At 40.9% G+C, this 18,895-nt stretch overlaps 1 protein-coding gene across 1 annotated transcript; it reads right to left on the reverse strand.

Annotated features, from left to right (window-relative positions):
• Positions 1-165: 165 nt before the first annotated feature.
• Positions 166-17,443, reverse strand: LOC138601128 (organic cation/carnitine transporter 2-like). Its single transcript, XM_069672713.1, has 10 exons — positions 17,042-17,443; positions 16,249-16,352; positions 13,178-13,332; positions 11,804-11,975; positions 11,238-11,364; positions 9,032-9,129; positions 7,105-7,319; positions 6,052-6,234; positions 3,147-3,282; positions 166-250 (listed from the first exon to the last, which is right to left on the reverse strand). The coding sequence occupies exons 1-10, from the start codon at positions 17,438-17,440 to the stop codon at positions 166-168; spliced, it is 1,674 nt and encodes a 557-aa protein (XP_069528814.1). The 5' UTR covers positions 17,441-17,443.
• Positions 17,444-18,895: the final 1,452 nt, after the last annotated feature.

Consider the following 18,895-nt stretch of genomic DNA (forward strand, 5'->3'; position numbering starts at 1 on the left):
GTTCACAGTACTGACGCAGAGAGAACAAGTCCAAGATATTTAAGGCACTGTTACATTGCTTGAATAAATGTTAAGTTCTTGGTCAGATCATTTCACAAATCTAGTGACAGCATGGAATGACACGATTTCTGTCCTGTTAATTGTCTCAAACAGGATATCAGGGTTTCATGTGACAACCAGAGACTTTATCTCAGCCGAGTTTTCCTTTTCCTCCACGCGTGTGATTGTATGAGGTTTCTTCTGACAACATCTAGACAAAAAAAAACACAGTTAAAAGTCACAGAAGAAGAACTGTGCTCTCCAGTATGAGGGGCCGTTAGGGACATTATTCAGAATTACCATGCATACACAGAACTGAAACACTCTCACATAAACAATTGAAACATTATATGCTCACATACACAACCGAAATGCTCTCACACATACTACTGAAATGCTCTCACACACACTACTGAAATGCTCTCACACACACTACTGAAATGCTCTTGCACATACAACTGAAATGCTCTCACACGTACACATACAAGTGAAAAGCTCTCATACAGTATACTGAAAAGCGTTCACACACACTACTGAAATGCTCTCACACATACTACTGAAATGCTTTCATACATTATACTGAAATGCTTTCATATAGTATAGTGAAATTTCAGTAGTATGTGTGAGAGCACTTCAGTTTTGTATGTGAGCGAATAATGTTTCAGTTGTTTATGTGAGAGTGTTTCAGTTGTGTGTATTCATTACAGCAGCTTAAGGGAATCTTTACACACGTGCCAAATTGCCACGGGCAAATAGTTACCTCCTGTCTACTGTCTGCACGCAAATAACCAAATTGTTTGACAAGAAAAAATTGGCCTTTGACCGAGAAGTTACAAAGTTACAATTAACTGCAAAGGTGCATCTCAAAAAATCGTGGAAAAGTTAAATTTATTTTGGTAATTCAAGTCAAAAAGTGAAACTCATATATTATATAGATTTATTACACACAAGCCTTTATTTCTTTTAATATTGATGATTATGGCTTAGAGCTAATGAAAACCCCAAATTCACTTTTTGAATTGAATTACTGAAATGAATTAACTTTTTGACATGCACCTGTACATAAATGTTTTGATCTGTTCTGAAAGAAACAGTTCATAGTTTTATGAAATAGGTTTTTGCTTCCTGGTTTCAAGTTAGGTGAGAAGCTACATTCCGCTCTTATTTCTGTATGTAAAGTAACAGTATGTCACTATTCAACCTTAAATAACAGTTTTACAATCATTTTTATGGTAAACTGACCTGTAATAGAGAAACTGCACGTCTTTGAGAAGTAAAGCACGGGTTTTTGGCAGAAAGCCCTGAAGGCAAACACCTGTAACCAGTCTTAGCTCTGTTTTGAGTATTGATTTCGTGCTAGCGGTGTAAGAAGATTGACAGATCAAGAGGTTGGACAAGAGTAAACCTTGGACTGGCTTTTTCTCTTTGGCAAGAGAGTTAATTGCACAGTAGCTTTAGAGGGTGCCAAACTGCAAAAAATGAAAATACAATTCTTGCTTAAAGTTGCAACAGAAAGTAAGACCAGCACAAAGAATTGAGAAGGTAACCTGGCTTTTTCAGAAGTGTAAAAAATCTGTCTGCAAGCACCTCTTAAAATCACTAATTAATTGGGGACATAAAGTTTGTTAAATCCTCAAAAAATAAAGTTGATTATTTCAGGAGATGGGGAAAACAAATGCTGACCTCTTCCCCGTCCTATCAACAACCTGACTCTAGGCATTATGCAGCTGTTTTTTGGATGCTGGAGGACAAGGACACGATCACTGTGAACTCCTCCCAACTCTGCTTCACCTCAGGAAGATTCCTGCTCAAGCCCTGCACTGGCCAAAAACTCCTGCCAGAGACCATCACCGAGCTCCCTCTGCTGAGTGCCCTCTCCCGCATCTCGGAGGTAAACTTATTTTCATCCTCAAACAATCATGCTTACAAATATTAATACTGACTTTTATAGATATTTCTTGTGTATACATACACAATGGAAAAGCACAAGTTAAATGAGCTGCAGCCCAACTCTTGAAAAAATAAAAATTTAACCTGAAATATACAATGTGCCAGGTGACGGAAAACCTGTCTTTTTTTTAAGGGAAATTGTAGATGACACTCTGATTGGTACATTCTTACGTTTGATTCTGTCATGAGTTTCTAGTTTAGTTCCGGTTTTCTTGTATTTTGGTGTTCAGTTATTATTTCTTGTTTAACCATGTCACTTTGTCTACCTGTCTTGAGCTCTCATTGTTTAATTTTGTGTTTAATATATTGTGTTCTTGTCTTGATTTAGTCTTGTTTAGTTATGTAATTCATTTGTGTTTTATTGTCTAGAGATTTTCTGCATGAGTTCTATCACAGTCCTGAGTTTGGTTTTTAGTGTTTCCTGTTTTATTTTGTAGTTCTTGCCCTATGTATGTTTTGTCTTGTTTTACTTCCTGCCTTTGTGTGTTTTCCCGCCTGTTGGATCATGTGCCCTGCCCTTATTGTTTTCACCTGCTCCCTTGATTGTCTCACCTGTGTCTGATTAGCCTCACCTCCTAAGTTTATTTAGTCTTTGTGCTCCCTTGTCTCGTGGCCTGTTCTTTGTCATCCATCGTGCGTGAGTCTATGTCGTCTATCCTGTGTCGTCCTTCTCTGGAGTTAGTCTATGTCCCTGGATATTCTTTGTGCTTCCCCTGACCCCTCGTGTCTCTTGGATTACCTGTTCCTGGTTTTGTTGTAAGTTTTTTGCTCTGCCTTTTGATTTTCCTTTTTGTCTTTTGTTGGATTTTAGATTTTGTTTTTGCATTTTTGCCTTTTGTTTATTAAATCCATTATTTCAGTCTGCATCTGGGTCCTCACCTTTTTCTTTAACTCGTACCCGTGACAGATTCTTGTTGCCCAAAACACATCTATGAGTAATTAAGAGACTTGATACAACCTCTTGCTCTTTACTTTGCGTCCATAGATCATTTAAATGCAGCCCTATAACACTAAATAGAAAAGCTAACTATTAAACCCAGATCTTCTTTACTGACACTTAGCTAAAATCAACATGAAATAGTACAAAAATTAAACTGACCCATTCTACAATAATGCTGCTCTCTAGGAAACTCCCCGACAGGGAGGTGCAATCTTACCCAGGGAAGCGTTGCATTTGAGTGATGGTGTCAGGCAGAGGCTTTCCACAGGTGTCCGGCAGCAGGAGACTCAGCAACCCAACCAGAACCGTAAGACTTCCCATGAGGATGTAAGGCAGTGAAACAGAATAGCTTCCTATGGCAAGACATCAAAGGAGAGAGCAGTGAAAAACCAGCCTGGATACAAAGGTACAGTGGAGCAGTTAGAGAATGGTCCGACGTGGTTGCATTAGTAAGTAACCACTAAATGTTACAATGTTACAATTTCATTTTGTTGCTTTTGTCCAAAGCAACGTACACCTGAGAGTTAATACAACACAAGCAACAATCAAGACAGGAGGGAACAAAGTCAATAAGTGCCAACAAACAGCTTCAAGTGCGATCGGACACTGGTGGTTATAATAATCATCATCATCATCAGCAACATCAATAAGGTCAGTATAGTCATCATCATCGTCATGAAAATCCTAGTCAGCATAAACTACATCCTCAATGTCATCATCATCAGTAGCATCAATATCATCAAGTGCAGAGCAGTGGAGTGACATGTGCCCTTTTGGGTTGATTGTAGACCAGTGACGCTGCTGCATTCTGGATCATCTGCAGAGGTTTGAATGTGCATGCAGGAAGGCCTGCCAGTAGGGAGTTGCAGTAGTCAATGGGTGATATCACGAGAGCCTGTCCCAGCAGTTGTGTTGCATGCTCTGAAAGGCAGGGTCTGATCTTCCTGATGTTGTACAGGGCAAGCGACATGACCGAGCAATCGAGGCCACATGAACCTTAAAGGTTAGCCGGTTGTCAATGATGACGCCCAGACTGAGTGGGTACGATTTCAGTTTGTCCAAGCTGGATATTGATCTGTGGTTGCATAGAGGGACTGGCTGGGACGACAAGGAGCTCAGTCTTGGATAGGTTGAGCTAAAGTCGGCTTTTTTTCATCCACTTAGAGATGTCGGCAAGGCATCACGAGATACGTGCCAAGACTGTAGTGTCGTCTGGTGGGAATGACAGGAAGAGCTGGGTATCGTCTGCATAGCAATGGTATGAGAAACCGTGGGAGCGGATGATTGCACCAAGTGAGGTGGTATATGGAAAAGAGAAGGGAACCGAGCACTGACCCTTGAGGCAAACCTGTGGATAAGCCGTGGGGTTTGGACACTTCTCCTTTACAAGATACACTAAAAGATCTCCCTGAGAGGTAGGACATGAACCAGTTGAGGGCAGATCCTGAGATACCAAGCTCAGACAGAGTGAAGAGCAGGATTTGGTGGTTCACTGTGTCAAAGGCAGCTGAAAGATCTAGCATCTACCAACAGATTGTTCTTGAATAGGAAGTCAGAGACTTGATTAAGAACTGTGCGCTGAAGTATTTTTGACAGGAAGGGTAGAATTAAAACTGGTCTGTAGTTTTCAACCTGGTTTGGGTTGAGGGTGGGTTTTTTGAGCAGTGGGTTGACCTGAGCTTGCTTGATTACATGGGGAACATACCTGTTGACACTAAGGAGTTGAAAATGTGCGTGACTGCAGGATTAAGTGTGGGGCAAATGGTCTGTAGGAGGTTTGACTCTATTGGGTCCAGTGTACAGGTAGTGGGCCGAGAGTCTTGCAGAAGCCTGGAGACTTCGTTCTCAGTCAAGGGGGAGAATGAGGTGAGTGAGGTGCTATTAGCTGGTGGCTGCAGGCTGAGTTGGTCAGGCTTAGAGAACTGACTTCTGATGGTAGAAACTTATTTGTAAAGAATGTGGCAAGCATGTCCAGTTCCTCAACAAAGTTGTCCAGATGGTCCCCTGGTGGGCGGTATATGACAATAACATTTATTTTGATAGAGTTGTTGCTTAGTGGGGTGAGCTTACTGAATTTCCAGTTTTTGGAAATGAGGATACTTGTACCGCCTCCACGTCCAAATGAGCGGGGTGTGTGTGAGAACACTGTGTCTACAGAGAGTGCAGTTGGTGCGGCAGTGTTTTCTGGACGGATCCGGGTTTCAGTCTGGGCTAGTACCTGAATATCTGACAGTTTTATAAGTGCTTGGATATATTCTCTTTTATTTACAGCAGACTGACAGTTCCAAAGGCCAGTGAGTAGAAGAGACTTTGGGGTTGCATTGTCTGTGAAAGACTATTTTTTTTCTATACCCATGAATGACTTTGAACTTTTCAGCACATGTTGCCTTAGGTAGGTTTTTATCCCTGTGGAGAATTATATGGGGATGGCGCACTCTGGACCACTTGAGAATTTCTTTTGTACTTAAAGTTGCATTTTCGAAGATCTCAGTTTCGTTATCTTTGGTGGCACCAATGGTGATAAACGGTAATTGCCGGAACACACTTCCCAGATATCCAGACAGTGTTGCATGTGTGACGTCCACAGTTGGTTCTGATTTTCCCCGTTGACAGTTGCTTTCCGTTTTAGACTGTTTGCCTTTCTGAGCGTCAAATTTTTTTCTTTTTCTTTGGATTTTCACTTGTTATTGAAGTTGTATCTGTAGTCATCGATCTTTTCTTTGTTTGTTCAGCCATAGTAGATTACTGTTTACTCGCAACACCTGCAGAGACCGGAAAAGCAGCCGCTTAACTCCGCCTGCCCTCTCTGGCAGACCAACCACTGCTGGGTGATGGAAACGCGTCACTCACTGGGCGCCCCTTGTGATTTTTTCCGTAGCAGACACCCAGTCCGTAATTCTGCACATGCAAAGGTTTTCATCATTGGGCCATAGGCTCAATCACCATTGTGTTACCTCATTTGGTGATAGATAGTGACTTAACAGACATGCATTTAAATGAATGTCTTATATCTACTACTTATATATACTTATCCCCCAGTGTTTCACAGACAGGTCAATAAGATAAATGACAGCACATGATGAACTAACTTTACATCAGGCAGAGGGAAAGAGCATCCTTACTTAAATAAATGAAGTATGGGGCAATGATGCTGCCTACTCTGGAGGCCATGGAGCAGGTGCCCAAAGCTGTATTCCTCAGAACGGTCGGGTAGACTTCTGCTGTGTATGCGTACACAACGGCAAACGCCGTAGTCACTGCAAACTTCCCCATCATCTCCAGTGCTATGGCAAGAACAATCAGATCTAGAGGGGAAAAAGCATTAAATTGTGTTTTTGACCGCCGGGGTCAGCCCTACACATGGGTCTGTATGTGACTGTTGGAGCCATTTTTTATTGATTAGAATTAATTTGTGTGATCAAATGGTCTGGGATGTTTGAGATATTATTCATGATGATTTTGTTTTTTGCATCACCATTAATTGCTGCCCCTTTAATATGCACCTAGGCCGCAGTAAGAAGCCGCCTACCTCTATGTCCATATACAGAAGAGAGAAAGGAAGAGGAGGTAATGGCAGGTGAATGGTTAGACTGGCAGACGGAAAAGTCTTTTGAGCGCGAGCTCTTTTGTTATCTTTTGACTGAAGAAAGTTTGAGTAATCGTTATGTTTGAGCGCTGCAAGTCTGATAATAAATAAACATGATTTTGATGCCACATACCAAACTTTAGATTGTTTGAAACATCAGAGTGAGTCAGAAACCGCAGCTGCCCGACAATGAACAGTGGCTATATTTTTGTTTAAAAGTCACTACAGTGACTGACTGACTGAGTGAGTGATGGTACTTTCAGAGCCGTAGAGAGAGAGAGTTGCGACATCGCAATGGTGGATCATGGAGCATATTGGACCTCCATTGACGCGACTCTCTGTCTATACGGCTCTGGATACATTGTTTGGGAAGTAGGCGGGGCTGGTTATCCGCTGTCCTCACCAACGTCTGCAGCGTGCACCTGCTTTCAAACACGTTGTCATCGGCCTCATAAGGACAGTCCTTGTAACACATTGCCCATAAAAGCGCACATTGACCTGATGTGGTCAGCCACATACTAGGTTTTGACCTAGTCTTGTTAAATTTGATTTTATTTGGTGGATTAAAATTAGAAAATGAATGTCATACTTGCTGGTAATAGTTGTATGAGGAGCAGGAACACTCCTCCCATGAAAAGTGTTGCGGAAAGACTCAGTCGCCTTGAACACCAACGAAACATTACCCACGACAAAGTGTAGGCAGGGATCTCTACCACGGCCGACAGGAAACAGTTCATGAAGGCGTTACCGTGAAGGTTCGCCGTGTTCAGGGACAGAGCCAAGTAGCTGATGGACACTGTGTTCCTGTGGGGACAATAGTCAAGCATTATAAACTGTAAGATGTTAACAATTCTGTGTAGTTGTATGTCATGACATTATAGTGTATTATAGAGTAATAGACAGGGGTTTTCACACAAGACTGTACAAGTGAATTGGATATAGCCATTGTGACATCACTGGTTTGTTAACTATTTTGAGGCTTTGAGTCTGACATTTTTGCTGTTCTATCTTGTTTTAAGGAGCCAAAAGTGACCACATTGGATGAGAGGGTGGAGCTAGGGAGAGTACCTATTGCTACACCTCTATCCTGATGGAGTTATTTTCATGGTATGACTTATTAAAACAAGGTAGCCTCAACCTAAACATACCCTGCCTTTTCGTCTATTTTTACTCTAAATGTGACTGTAATTTACAAATGAACATCATCCTTTTGTGAAGAAGACTTGGGACGAGTGCTGGAGACCATAAACTCATTAGGACTTCTATACAATCTGACTTTATTCGCACTCAGTAGAGGTGCCCTGTGCTGGTCATTACAAAGAATGCAGGCTGGTCGCATTGACTACACTTTTAAGACCTAGAAGTTAAAGGACCAATTTCCCCTGGAAAAAAGCCACTGTGAAGTCAAAGCTGGTGTTCTCTGTAATCGATAGATAGAAGCAATAATATTTGAAATTGGCGCCGTAGCTACAAACAGCTCTAAAAAATCTTCAGGTCTGCAGTCTACATTTCAAACCTGATGATTTTGAACGAGACACGACATCGGAGGCGGGCGTCCTAGATTGAGGAAGTGTAGTTTAGCAAGTGCCCTGGCCTCCGCCAGATGAGGAGTTTTACGTAGTCTGGTGGAGGTTTTCCAGGGCCCACAAGAGAAACGGATAGCGTCCTCAAAATGCACAGAGCGAGATTGCAGTTTTTCTACCATAACGGCGTTAGCTCCCCATAATAGCATGATAGGACTGCGGTTGAAAATCGGCTAACTGGCCCTTTAAAGCTCTTTTCAATTCTACAGTCAATGCTTTCACACCTTAAAATAGTTAAATGGCATCGATCCAAAACATGTTATCTGTATTTAATCATTTAGCTTTAAAGCTATAGCTTTCATTCATTTTCATGACATAGTTTCTGGGAGAATCGGGCAGTCCAATATGGTTTGATTTCTTTCACTGACGGATTTGAGAGGGATTAAACATCGATTGTGCTTGGATTCTAGCTATGACTGGAAGTGTTGCAGCAATGGTTGCCCTCACTGATGAATGAATACACAGCTGTAAAATTACTAAAATCACAACCCTTTGACAGATGGGTCGAGGCAGCATGTTCATAAGCTTAAATATTGCATATTTTTCTTCTTACAATAAAATAACAGCAATAGATTGTCCTTGATTATAAAGCAGAAACAGGTAGTAAAAATTGAGTTTTTACCCTTCAGCTGAGTCATTTTTTCTACAGCTGAAAAAGCTTTTTTCCAGAAAAAATACAATCATACTGTGCAGTTACATAAAACCTGTTTTTGATCTTCCTTGCAGGCCTCACAGCACCTGACAGGTCATTATTTGTCGTTAGAGAAACGGGTTGGCATGTGGTCGAAGGTGATGGAGGAACAGTCTGATACTGTGTGTGCTAATGTACCGTACGTGTAACAGCGTGTGCACTGTATACGTCTGTATGTGTGCTTAGGTGTGCAGGGTCGCTGTACTGAATGCGGAGGTCAGGTTGGGACAGTGGGGACTCACCAGGCCAGCCACAGCGTGACAGTGATCCAGCGGATGTTCCGAGAGCGGAACAGGTCACAGATGTTGTGGGCCCTCCTCTGCTCAGATTGTAGTTCTATCTGTGGGGTGGAAAGAGCACGAGGAACAACAAACACTTAACAAGTGGAGCCATCAGTCTGGAAATAATTTGATTATTGAAAAGCTTGTGAATGTACGGCCACTTGCTGGGTGAACACATGCATGTGCACGTGTTCACACGTATAGGGTCAAAACGCCCGGATCAGGTTTAGTGGAGGCAAAAGTTCAGTGTGCATTGTGATACTGAAGGGGCACAAACGGAGTGAAAAATACATTCATTAGGATTACAGCTAGACAGACATCAGCTTAAGTTTACTAGCTTTAAGGTCACGACACTGCAAAACATCCTACCTTTTGTAAGTATCAAATCAAAGTGATTCATGTGTAGGTTGTTGGTTTTGAAATAATTGTTGACCGATCATCAATATTGGATTTTTCTCTTAAATATTATATCGGTATCAGCCTCAAAAATTTAGCTTTAGTCTTTATTTTGCAATCCAAGAGTCACACCTGTAGAGACATGTCCCACATCTTTAATGCAGGTTCTGCCCACCAGATTCAGTCGAACTTAAAGGAAAAACTTCTGGATTTTTTACCATTTTCATTTCCATGAGCACATTTCAATCACAACTTTGTTTTCCTTGTCATAAAAAAATATTTGATTTGACTGCAGGTTTTTCCCTCAAATGTATGTTTGTGTACAGAGTGGAAATCTTTGCTCTCAGACCTTATCTGTTTGCTTGCAAAACTAAAAAGTAACCTCATCATCAGGATGTATTTTGGAAGATCCATTTTTTTCTTTTTCCCTCCTCCTGTATATATTTTGTTTTAGTGATTTGTCAGTGATGATACTATTAGCAGTGCTACCACACCACCATTGTAAGCTGTTATATATTAGAAATTATTTCTATATAACAATTTTTTTTTTTAAATGCCTCAAAAACAAAGAGGTGTGGGACCCTTTACTAAAGTATTTTTATGGTAAGGACTAACGTGTGTCCGATGTAAACCATTCTGCTGCGTATAGCCGCCCTTCATTTTATACACAGTCTTTTATTATTAATATTGTTTTATGCCTCTTTACTCCTAGTATAAGTACGGACATGGCTCTTGATATCAGGGACTTAAGATTAGCTTGTGTGTGTTCTGTCCTGTTTTTCTTTTCTCTTGGGGTGGGGAGATTATCCTCACCATTCAAAGTGATGTTAACAAATAACCCTTTCTTTGCTTGTTTCCGAGGAGAAAAGTACAAGACTGTGCAATTCTTGTCACTCGAAAAGAGGTCAAAGGTCATGTGTCAGAGAGGACAGCTGAATGACAGATAAAATGCAAAGAGGAATGATTTTTTTAAAACAGTAATTTTAAAACCAACAGCTTATTAAATTAAGAGCAGTTCCTCCATCATTTATATTTTCTTCATAAAAAGTACAGCTCTTTATTTTGAGCAGTAACTTCCTCTAAAAACTTAAATATGTCCAAAGCAGAATTTCGTATTTTTTTCTTGGAAACTTCAGTTCCTAAATATTCAATGCTGAATAGCTCCTTACAATCATAAAAGAAAAAGATTTATCCAACATATTGATACTATAAGATGCCATTAAGATACCGTAAGTGTGCACTCGTGTGCAGGATAGTTAATGATTACATCACACTGAGCCGTGAACCGTAAAAGGGGCTTCTCTGGTTAGTAAACATGCCAGGAGAACGCTCTACAAGAAGACCTGTGTCAGTCAGAAAACATATGGACTGGTTTATGACTGAGGTATAAGGGTTATAGGGTCACAGAGGTTCATTGATTGGAAGTCCCACTACATTTAGGTCTGTTCTTTAAATGGATGATAGAATCATGTCATATTTTATTTTCTCTTTCTGTGACTTCATAAAACTCATTGTATGTAAACATTTTCCATATTTAAAGCTTTTCCTGTGCATGTATACTGACAGGTAATGGGTTTGGGTTGGCTGTCAGCTGCTGACTGATTTCTGTTAATCTATGAAGTTTTCAAAGGAAAGGAAAGCTGTACGAGCTGGAGAGCCACAAATCGTTGTCCAGAAGGTTTTCACAAAAGGCAAGTAGCTTTCAAGCTGATGTCACATTTACAAGAAACATTTGCTTGAAGAAAATATGTTAAAAGAAAAGTCCTCTCACCTGCGGAGGACTAAAGATGACTGACGGTGCTGCGACTTTATTCTTCTTTGCAGCATTTCTTATTATAGCTTCAGCCTCACTTACTCTTCCCTGAGACAGCAGCCACCGAGGAGACTCTGGGATGAACCTGCGTCGTCACACAGAGAGGACAGAGAGTGAGACAGAGAACAACACCGTCCAGCAAAGGTATTATTAAGGCTTTGTCTTTTCCTTATTTTGATTCCCTCAGGTGCCTCCAGAAAAGTAAAACTATTGTTTAAGGCTCTAAAATAGTGCAAAACAATCTATCCGGATAGGTGTTTCTGTGGGAATGATGCAGATATATTTATTTTGTCCAATTTTTTTAATGTCACTAAGACTTTTGAGAAGAATCACGAGACAAAAGAAAGTCAAGATCAACACAAAGATTCTAGATAATAACAAATAAAAGCCATTTTACCAGGCACTGTATATACCTTAGGATTTCTGGAGGGGGTCACATTATGAAATTCTATGACATCATAGATAGCCAAATATGTAATATCAACTATGTAAAAAAACACACAGACGAACATAGACACACCTACCACCACAGAGGAAAAGAGATGACAGCAGGCAGGGTGAGACAGAGCATAAGCATCCTCCAGTCTCTTATTAAGAAGGCCAACAGGGGCAGCAGCATGGCGCCCAGATTAAAGAAAAGGCTCACACCTGCCGTCGAGAAGATTGTCCGAACACGTGGGCCTAATATCTCTGTTCCTGAGCACAAGAAAGAGATGGGGGGGGATTCTAAGCAAAATGAAAAAAACTACAAGGTCTTGTATTCACCATGATTACACAGTGCCCATGTTCCTCACATCACACTGGGTTTGAAGCTCTATACTGTTATAATGCCATATTGCAGTGTTACAGGTTTAAAGTGGTACAAACGTAAAGAAGCTGACAGTTATTATTCCATGCCTTCCTGATTCAGCAAGAACTGGAAAAACAATGGATAGTGAAAATCTGGAGGGACATGGGGCTTTATTTCAAATTAAAACAACATACTTTTTAACTCATGATCTACTGTTAGATAACAGCTAACATTGGCATTCAGCCACTTCCAACAGTTAACGTTAGCTTTTGGCTAATCTCTATTTACAGAATCCACATATCAGCAGGCTGCGGCGTATACAATAAAAACAGTCCGTGAGGAGGGCAAAAGCAGGCGGAACGTAATCCGCCATAGTGACATCCCGGCTCCCATCAGCGTCATCTGACGACGATTTAGCTTCTTATTAATCTCTATAAACAGACATCTGTGGTAAGTTCAGCTAACAATCTGCTCCAGATCTAAAATTCAACTTGAGATGAATTCCCTTTACGCTGTGTTACAAAAGCCATTCAGTGTTCAGATTTCCCCACTTCCTCGAATGCATCAGATCGATCCGACCTCCGTTCAACAAACAAGCATTTAACAAAATTTCTTCTCCTCTTGATGACCTGACAAAGCTTAAATTTTAACTTCTTATAAATCTGCATCATGATGTTGAAATTTCAGCAAAGGTAAGACCCATTAATAACAAGTGAATCACAAGAAAACGGTTTCTCTTTCTGTAACAATACAGCGTTCGGAAAAGGAAATCTTGACAGGAAGTCGTTTATCGCTTACTGCCCGGCACGTTCACTGGTGATCCCAGAGGCTAAATCGTCTCAGGCTATAGCCGATGGGATCCGAGATTGGATAACAGCTAACACTGCCACTCAACCACTTCCAAAGGTTAACGTTAGCTTTTGGCTAACAGAAGCTAATGGCTAATCAAATATGTTGTTTTAACTTGAAATATTCATTATGCATTGTCTTTAAGATGCTGAAAAACATGTTACCCATTTAAGCTTCCTACCCTCACTGTGACGTCAGAGGAAAATGGCCACTGACTTAATACATCTGAGAATCAATGAGTAAAGGAGAACAAAAGTACCTAGCACAAATGCAGAAACATAATTGGAGATTGCTCCCAATCCAGTAATGTAATGGATGACGCAGAACATCACCCAGGTTTGTGAGAAGAACTGGACGAACATGGCCAATGTCTGGAGAGCTATGGCAAGAAATAACACTATTTTTCTCCCATACCTGAAATGATACAAAACACAGGTAAATGCATGCTGAATAGATAGGAAGGTAAACCAACCTTTACCTTAGATTTACTGGACAGTCTTACTTGTCTAATGACTAATGAATAATTTTTCACCAAGAGAGCTCTGATAAACCATGCCCACCACCAAACATCAGTTAGTGACCAGCTGTTTAAGAAAGCTCAAACATGTAGCAGCTAAAGAGCCAGATATATTTATACTGAGTAAGTGTAAACATAACCAGAGCTAAAAGGAGACAAATATTGGACACACATTCATCAATTTTCCACAGACATCATGCTAAGGAGTGGGATGCACCAATGCTACTATACTATAAGTTATATGAACCAAAGAAATTTGACAAATTGTTATTCTACAACTTCATAGCAACTGAAAAGATAATAGATAAAGAAAATCCAGAGGGACATTGGGACATTTTTCTAGGTATACAAGATATTGTTACATGGGGATATAGTCTGAACCCAAATGCAGAACACTGACACTGGAAGTTGCTGCATAATAATTTATTGAAAATAATACTCAGTGTGAAAAGGAGGTAGCTGAGAGCCAGAGGACGGAGCAGAGCAGGGCAGGGAGTGAGCAGGGAGCCAGGCAGAGTGAATCCAGAATCCAGAGGGGGGTTGTTGATCCAGAGTGTAACCCAGAAGACACAGGAACGGGACAGGGGCAAGAGTCGGGTGAGGACAGTGTGGAGTCTACAATCTGACAGCAGGGTGCAGGAGAAGCCCAGTATTTGAAGGGGTGCTGATTGTAGATGACGAGCAGCTGCCACCCAACTCCTACACACCAGATCCCACTCCTGTTATCAAGCACACACACAGAGGCCCAGTCCCAAACCAGCCCCTACCCACTCCCCCCTCCATTTGGATTCTCGTGGAGGTTCGCCATATTAAGGGCCGTCCCAAACCACTCAGCGCCGAGTGTAAGTGGACTGTTTAGCCCTTAAATAGCAAGTCTGCACAGGTGCAGGCTTATAACCGCCCTAGCAGGAAGTACGCGTGTAAGAGGAGAACGGAGGAAACAACGAAAAATGTGAACGTTTTTCTACTTTGTCAAATATTTTAGATCTAGCACTCGCACCTTTGTTTTTATCATGCGACCTTACATAATCACAGAATGTGTGGTGTCAGAAAGATACAAATACAAAAGATAAAACAAAAAAGAGGAGAATATAATTTTGTCTCTAAGGTTGCTTGATTTGACCCACCAATGCCTGTATGCATGCATAGCCTACATAAAAATAAATCAAAATTGGTCATATTTACCAAATATCCAATTCTCATGGTTTTAGATGTTACGTGTTTACAGGGACAGCTATCCTCACCTCGCGCAAAAGGTGGAACAGCATAATAGCCGTGCAAACAGGGCGTCTGTCCGTTTGCATGGTGATGGCTGCTTCCTTTTTCCGGAAGAGTGTGGATGGCGTCCCATAATCAGGCTATCCATTTATACCCTCCCCATTCATTAGAAATGCCCTCCACAGCTGTTAGTTTAACTTGATTTGGAGTGACACTTGATAGTGACGTGGTAGTGAGAAGGGGCTGATTTGGGATATGGCCAGAGAGAGAGAGAGAGAGAGAGAGAGAGAGAGAGAGAGAGAGAAAAAGAAAAAGACAGTCCTGCAGAGCATGAAGCAGAGGTCGTGACACATATTTGTTATGACACATATATATATGTCATAGTTGTTATTTAAATGTCTTGCTTCCTGGAACACAGCAGTCCAACATTAAGACCGCATTCAAGCTTCCCACCCTGAGCGTCTCATCATGTCTGTCTGAAGGTGTAAACAGGTGGATGTTTTCAGGGACATGCCATGTTGCCTATTTAATATATTGATTTATTTAGTACCAAGTTTTTTTAAGCATTGTTAACATGACATTTTTTGTGTTTACAAATTCCTGCATTGTTTTAAGAAGCTTAAAATGGAAGTTTGAAGACATTGCATTGTACTTCTATAGCACAGACTCAGAGTATCAAAATCAATGCAGCAGAACTAGTGGTGTCTTGTGACTCATGTGACATCACACAACCTTGTGTCATATATCCAGGAGTATGTTGCAAGTAAACAGACAGATAGTCCCGGTAATCCGGGAACATTTTATAACACTTTACACAATGAATAATAATATATTGTAAGACAATTAAATAATTCAAAGATCTATTTGTTTATAGTGCCAGTCCAAATAGGAATAGGATGATATCTGTTAAAGGTGAAAGTAGGTGATTGTTTAATGAGACATTAGCCATATTAGCTATAGATTTAATATAAGGTTACACTATGTTTAGTATTTCTGTGTCAGAGCTTTTTCTTTTTAGATCTTCTGCTCTAAAGGAGACAGAAATCAAATATTAAGCATTTACATATATTTTTTTATGATTTTTGCCGAAGCTTAAAAAGAGCAATTTGAAGACTTAGCATTAAACTTCTATCACATAGACTCAAGAGCATAAAACTCAATGCAGCAGAACCAGTGGTGTCTTAGTGGTGTCTCACTAAAAGCTTTTTTTTTTAACTGTGTCATATATCCAGGATCCTCTCAAGACCTGTAAACAGACAGTTCCTGAGAGGTACGCTTCCAACAACATGGCATGACAACAAACACAAAGGTGTAGTCCCGGTAATCTGAGAACGTTTTATAATGCGTTACACAATGAATAACAATATATTGGAGGACAATTAAATAATTCAAAGGTCAATATGTTTATAGCGCATGACACTTAATGCCACGTTGAGATTGAGGAAGAGGACATTGTGACATACTTTTTTAGGCACACATTAGCCAACCTACCAACACTGTGACTTGTGTTTTGGCAGTCAACTAAAGTAGTACCCTACGGAGACACACAGTATGTACATTTTGAAAAATACTAAATCGCATCATTTGTCCACAACCTGTCAGAGAGCTGTCCTGAAACAAGTGATCCAGTGAGAACTCCACAGAAGTAGATGGAAGTAGTCAGTGGGTACTTCCAGCTGTCATCACACACCAGGTCCCACTGGAAAAACACAGTCACTTGCAGTAATGTTAGGCTATACTTAAAGTACACAAAGAGTCTTCCTTCTATTGACACTGCCTTACCTTGCCTGACGACAAACGGTGAAACTCATGTATTATTTTATAATCATAAGTTGTATTAGTTGTAAGTTTTAGATGAAGCATTGTGAATCGACAGTGACTTAAAGGAATTATTTTTGAGGGATCTAAAAACACGTCAACAGCTGGTATTTTGTCTGCCAAGAAATGAGGGGGGACAGATTAACCGATAAAGCTTTTAAATATCAATAACAATTATATTTTCAGTTCCTGCAACCAAGCCTTAAGCTTGGCAACCTCAATAAACATTTACCTAATGACGACAAATTATTTGAAATACCTTTGCTGACACTTACAGTGAGTGATATCTGCAAATATCCAACTTTATATGCCTATATCTTAGAATTATTTGTCTGAATCTTCTTGAGTCTAAATAAAGATGAGATTTAGTTTTTGTAGTTAAAGGTTATCAGAGAGCAATAAAAGTTACCCACCTCAGTCAAATTATACCTCAACTAGCCTATGTTAAATAATCACATTTTACTATGAATCCCGTTATTTCTGTAACACCAGCATTCTTAATTCATTGGCCCTCATCATTAAAGCACCTGCAGCCTCCTCTAAACGTAATAACAGCGCAGTAAAACACACCTCAGTTACAATAGTGGACGTATACACGCTCTTGTCGTACTCCCATCCGTCCATGCAGCCTTCTGTCGACACATTAGCCAGGTTAACATCAGCGCCAGGTAGCAAGCCTCTGTCCGAGAAATTCGCCACATCTTCGAGTTTGTATCTGGCGCACTTGCTGGGCTCGAGCGCGCCGCTCTGGCTGTCCACCTCGAGCGGGATGCTGCTGTTCCTCCACGCGGCGGTGAGATTCACGTGCACTGGGATGAGGCAGCGGTGCGGTGGCGTTTTCCCGACGAAGACGATGGACAGAGCGGGGAAGCCGTTGGGGATCATGGTCAGACAGACGAGGAAGAACACCTCCTGCTGGAAACGTCCCCATTCCCCGAGGAAACCTGTTGCAGCTTCATAGTCATTCATATTGTGTGAGGTTTGCAGGACGCAGGAAGTTGGTCAGAGTTAAAGGCAGCCACGAGTGAGCGACTTTAGAGTACGTGTGTGTCAGCCACAAAACAATCAGACCCACCCTTTTTTTCTTTTGGGCTGCTGTTACCTTAGTTAACTGATTGTTTAAGGCATATACGAGAATAGGGTCCTAAAAAGATTTATTAACTATTAGGATTTCTTTTACACATTTACATGACAATAAAATACCACAAATTAAGAAACACATGTGCATGTAGCCAATATATTGATAGTAAACCAAGGCCAACTTTTAGTTTTTCAGTTTCAAAATAAAATTTGACCCCTGTTGGCGAAGGATGTAAGTCCTTAAGTCTTAAGTAAGTCTTAATTTTCCTCGCTGAGATTCGCTATCTGTTTTAGACTGTTTGTCTTCATCTGAGTATCTAATTCGTTTTCTTTGGCTTTTCACTTATTTTTGAAGTTTTAAGTGTCTGTTGTTGATCTTTTCTTTATTTGTCCAACTATAGATTACTGCTTGCTTGCAACACTTGCAAAGACTGTAAGTGTGTTTGTTGCGTTAGCTCCGCCTACCCTCTTTGGCAGACCAACCACTGCTGGCTGATGGAAAACACCTCACTAACTGGGCGCCGCTTGGGATTTTTTTCTGCGAATGGGCTGTGTCCGAAACCGCATACTAATGTACTGCCTACTACATACTCAAACAGTCTGTACTGCATACTGCCTACTAACCTGACTATTAGGATGCCGGTGGCATCATACTCAGAGCCGTCTTCTCCGTATCACGTGACTTAATCGTTTACGCATGTCCGGTCTTATCTCCGGTCCATCTCCGCCATAGTAGAAGCTGAATAGCCGCAATGCATTTTGGGGCGGTTGAGTACAACCATTGAGCTCCCGTCTCGTACTCAAATATCCGGGCCGATCTAGTATACATCCGGGCATTTCTCACATACACAAAATTGCATACTAGGAGATGGGAACGCATGACATACTCAATTTTACATCACAGTTTGCATGATTAGTAGGATAGTATGCGGTTTTGGACACACCGACTGACTGTATATATAGACGGACACACGACAGCTCCCTAAAAGTGAAGCCAAAACATTTCGAGCGCCCCCTGCTGACTGGCTGCAGTATAGGTCATAAAGCCCACCTCCTCCATGTTAACAGGTGGGACATGAGTCAAACTATAAAACTTTGTTTTTAATTAGTTATTTGATGCTGTCGAAATGATGATTGACAGCTCTGTTGACAAATTTGGCTCCTGCAGCCGATTCGTTCCGGATTAGCAGAGTGGAGGATGATCGGCGAGAGGAAGCGTAACTAAAACAATCACTACAGTCATTGAAATTTTCATACCTGTGAACGTTAACCTCAGACCAACACAAAGAAGCTGTTTTGATGTTAAACACGTCGGCGAACGGGATCCCTGCAGTTTTTTCGGTG

The sequence above is a fragment of the Semicossyphus pulcher genome, unplaced genomic scaffold (assembly GCF_022749685.1).
Source record: "Semicossyphus pulcher isolate SPU_LCO1_2020_fin unplaced genomic scaffold, fSemPul1.0.p SCAF_10, whole genome shotgun sequence".
NCBI classification, from domain to species: domain Eukaryota; kingdom Metazoa; phylum Chordata; class Actinopteri; order Labriformes; family Labridae; genus Semicossyphus; species Semicossyphus pulcher.

Coding starts and splice junctions, on each gene's coding strand:
- LOC138601128 (XM_069672713.1), bottom strand. CDS start 17,440: ATGAATGACTATGAAGCTGCAACAGGTTTCCTCGGGGAATGGGGACGT. Junction 16,353..17,041: donor CGTCCACTATTGTAACTGAG/GTGTGTTTTACT, acceptor GTGTTTTTCCAG/TGGGACCTGGTGTGTGATGA. Junction 13,333..16,248: donor TCAGGACAGCTCTCTGACAG/GTTGTGGACAAA, acceptor GTATCATTTCAG/GTATGGGAGAAAAATAGTGT.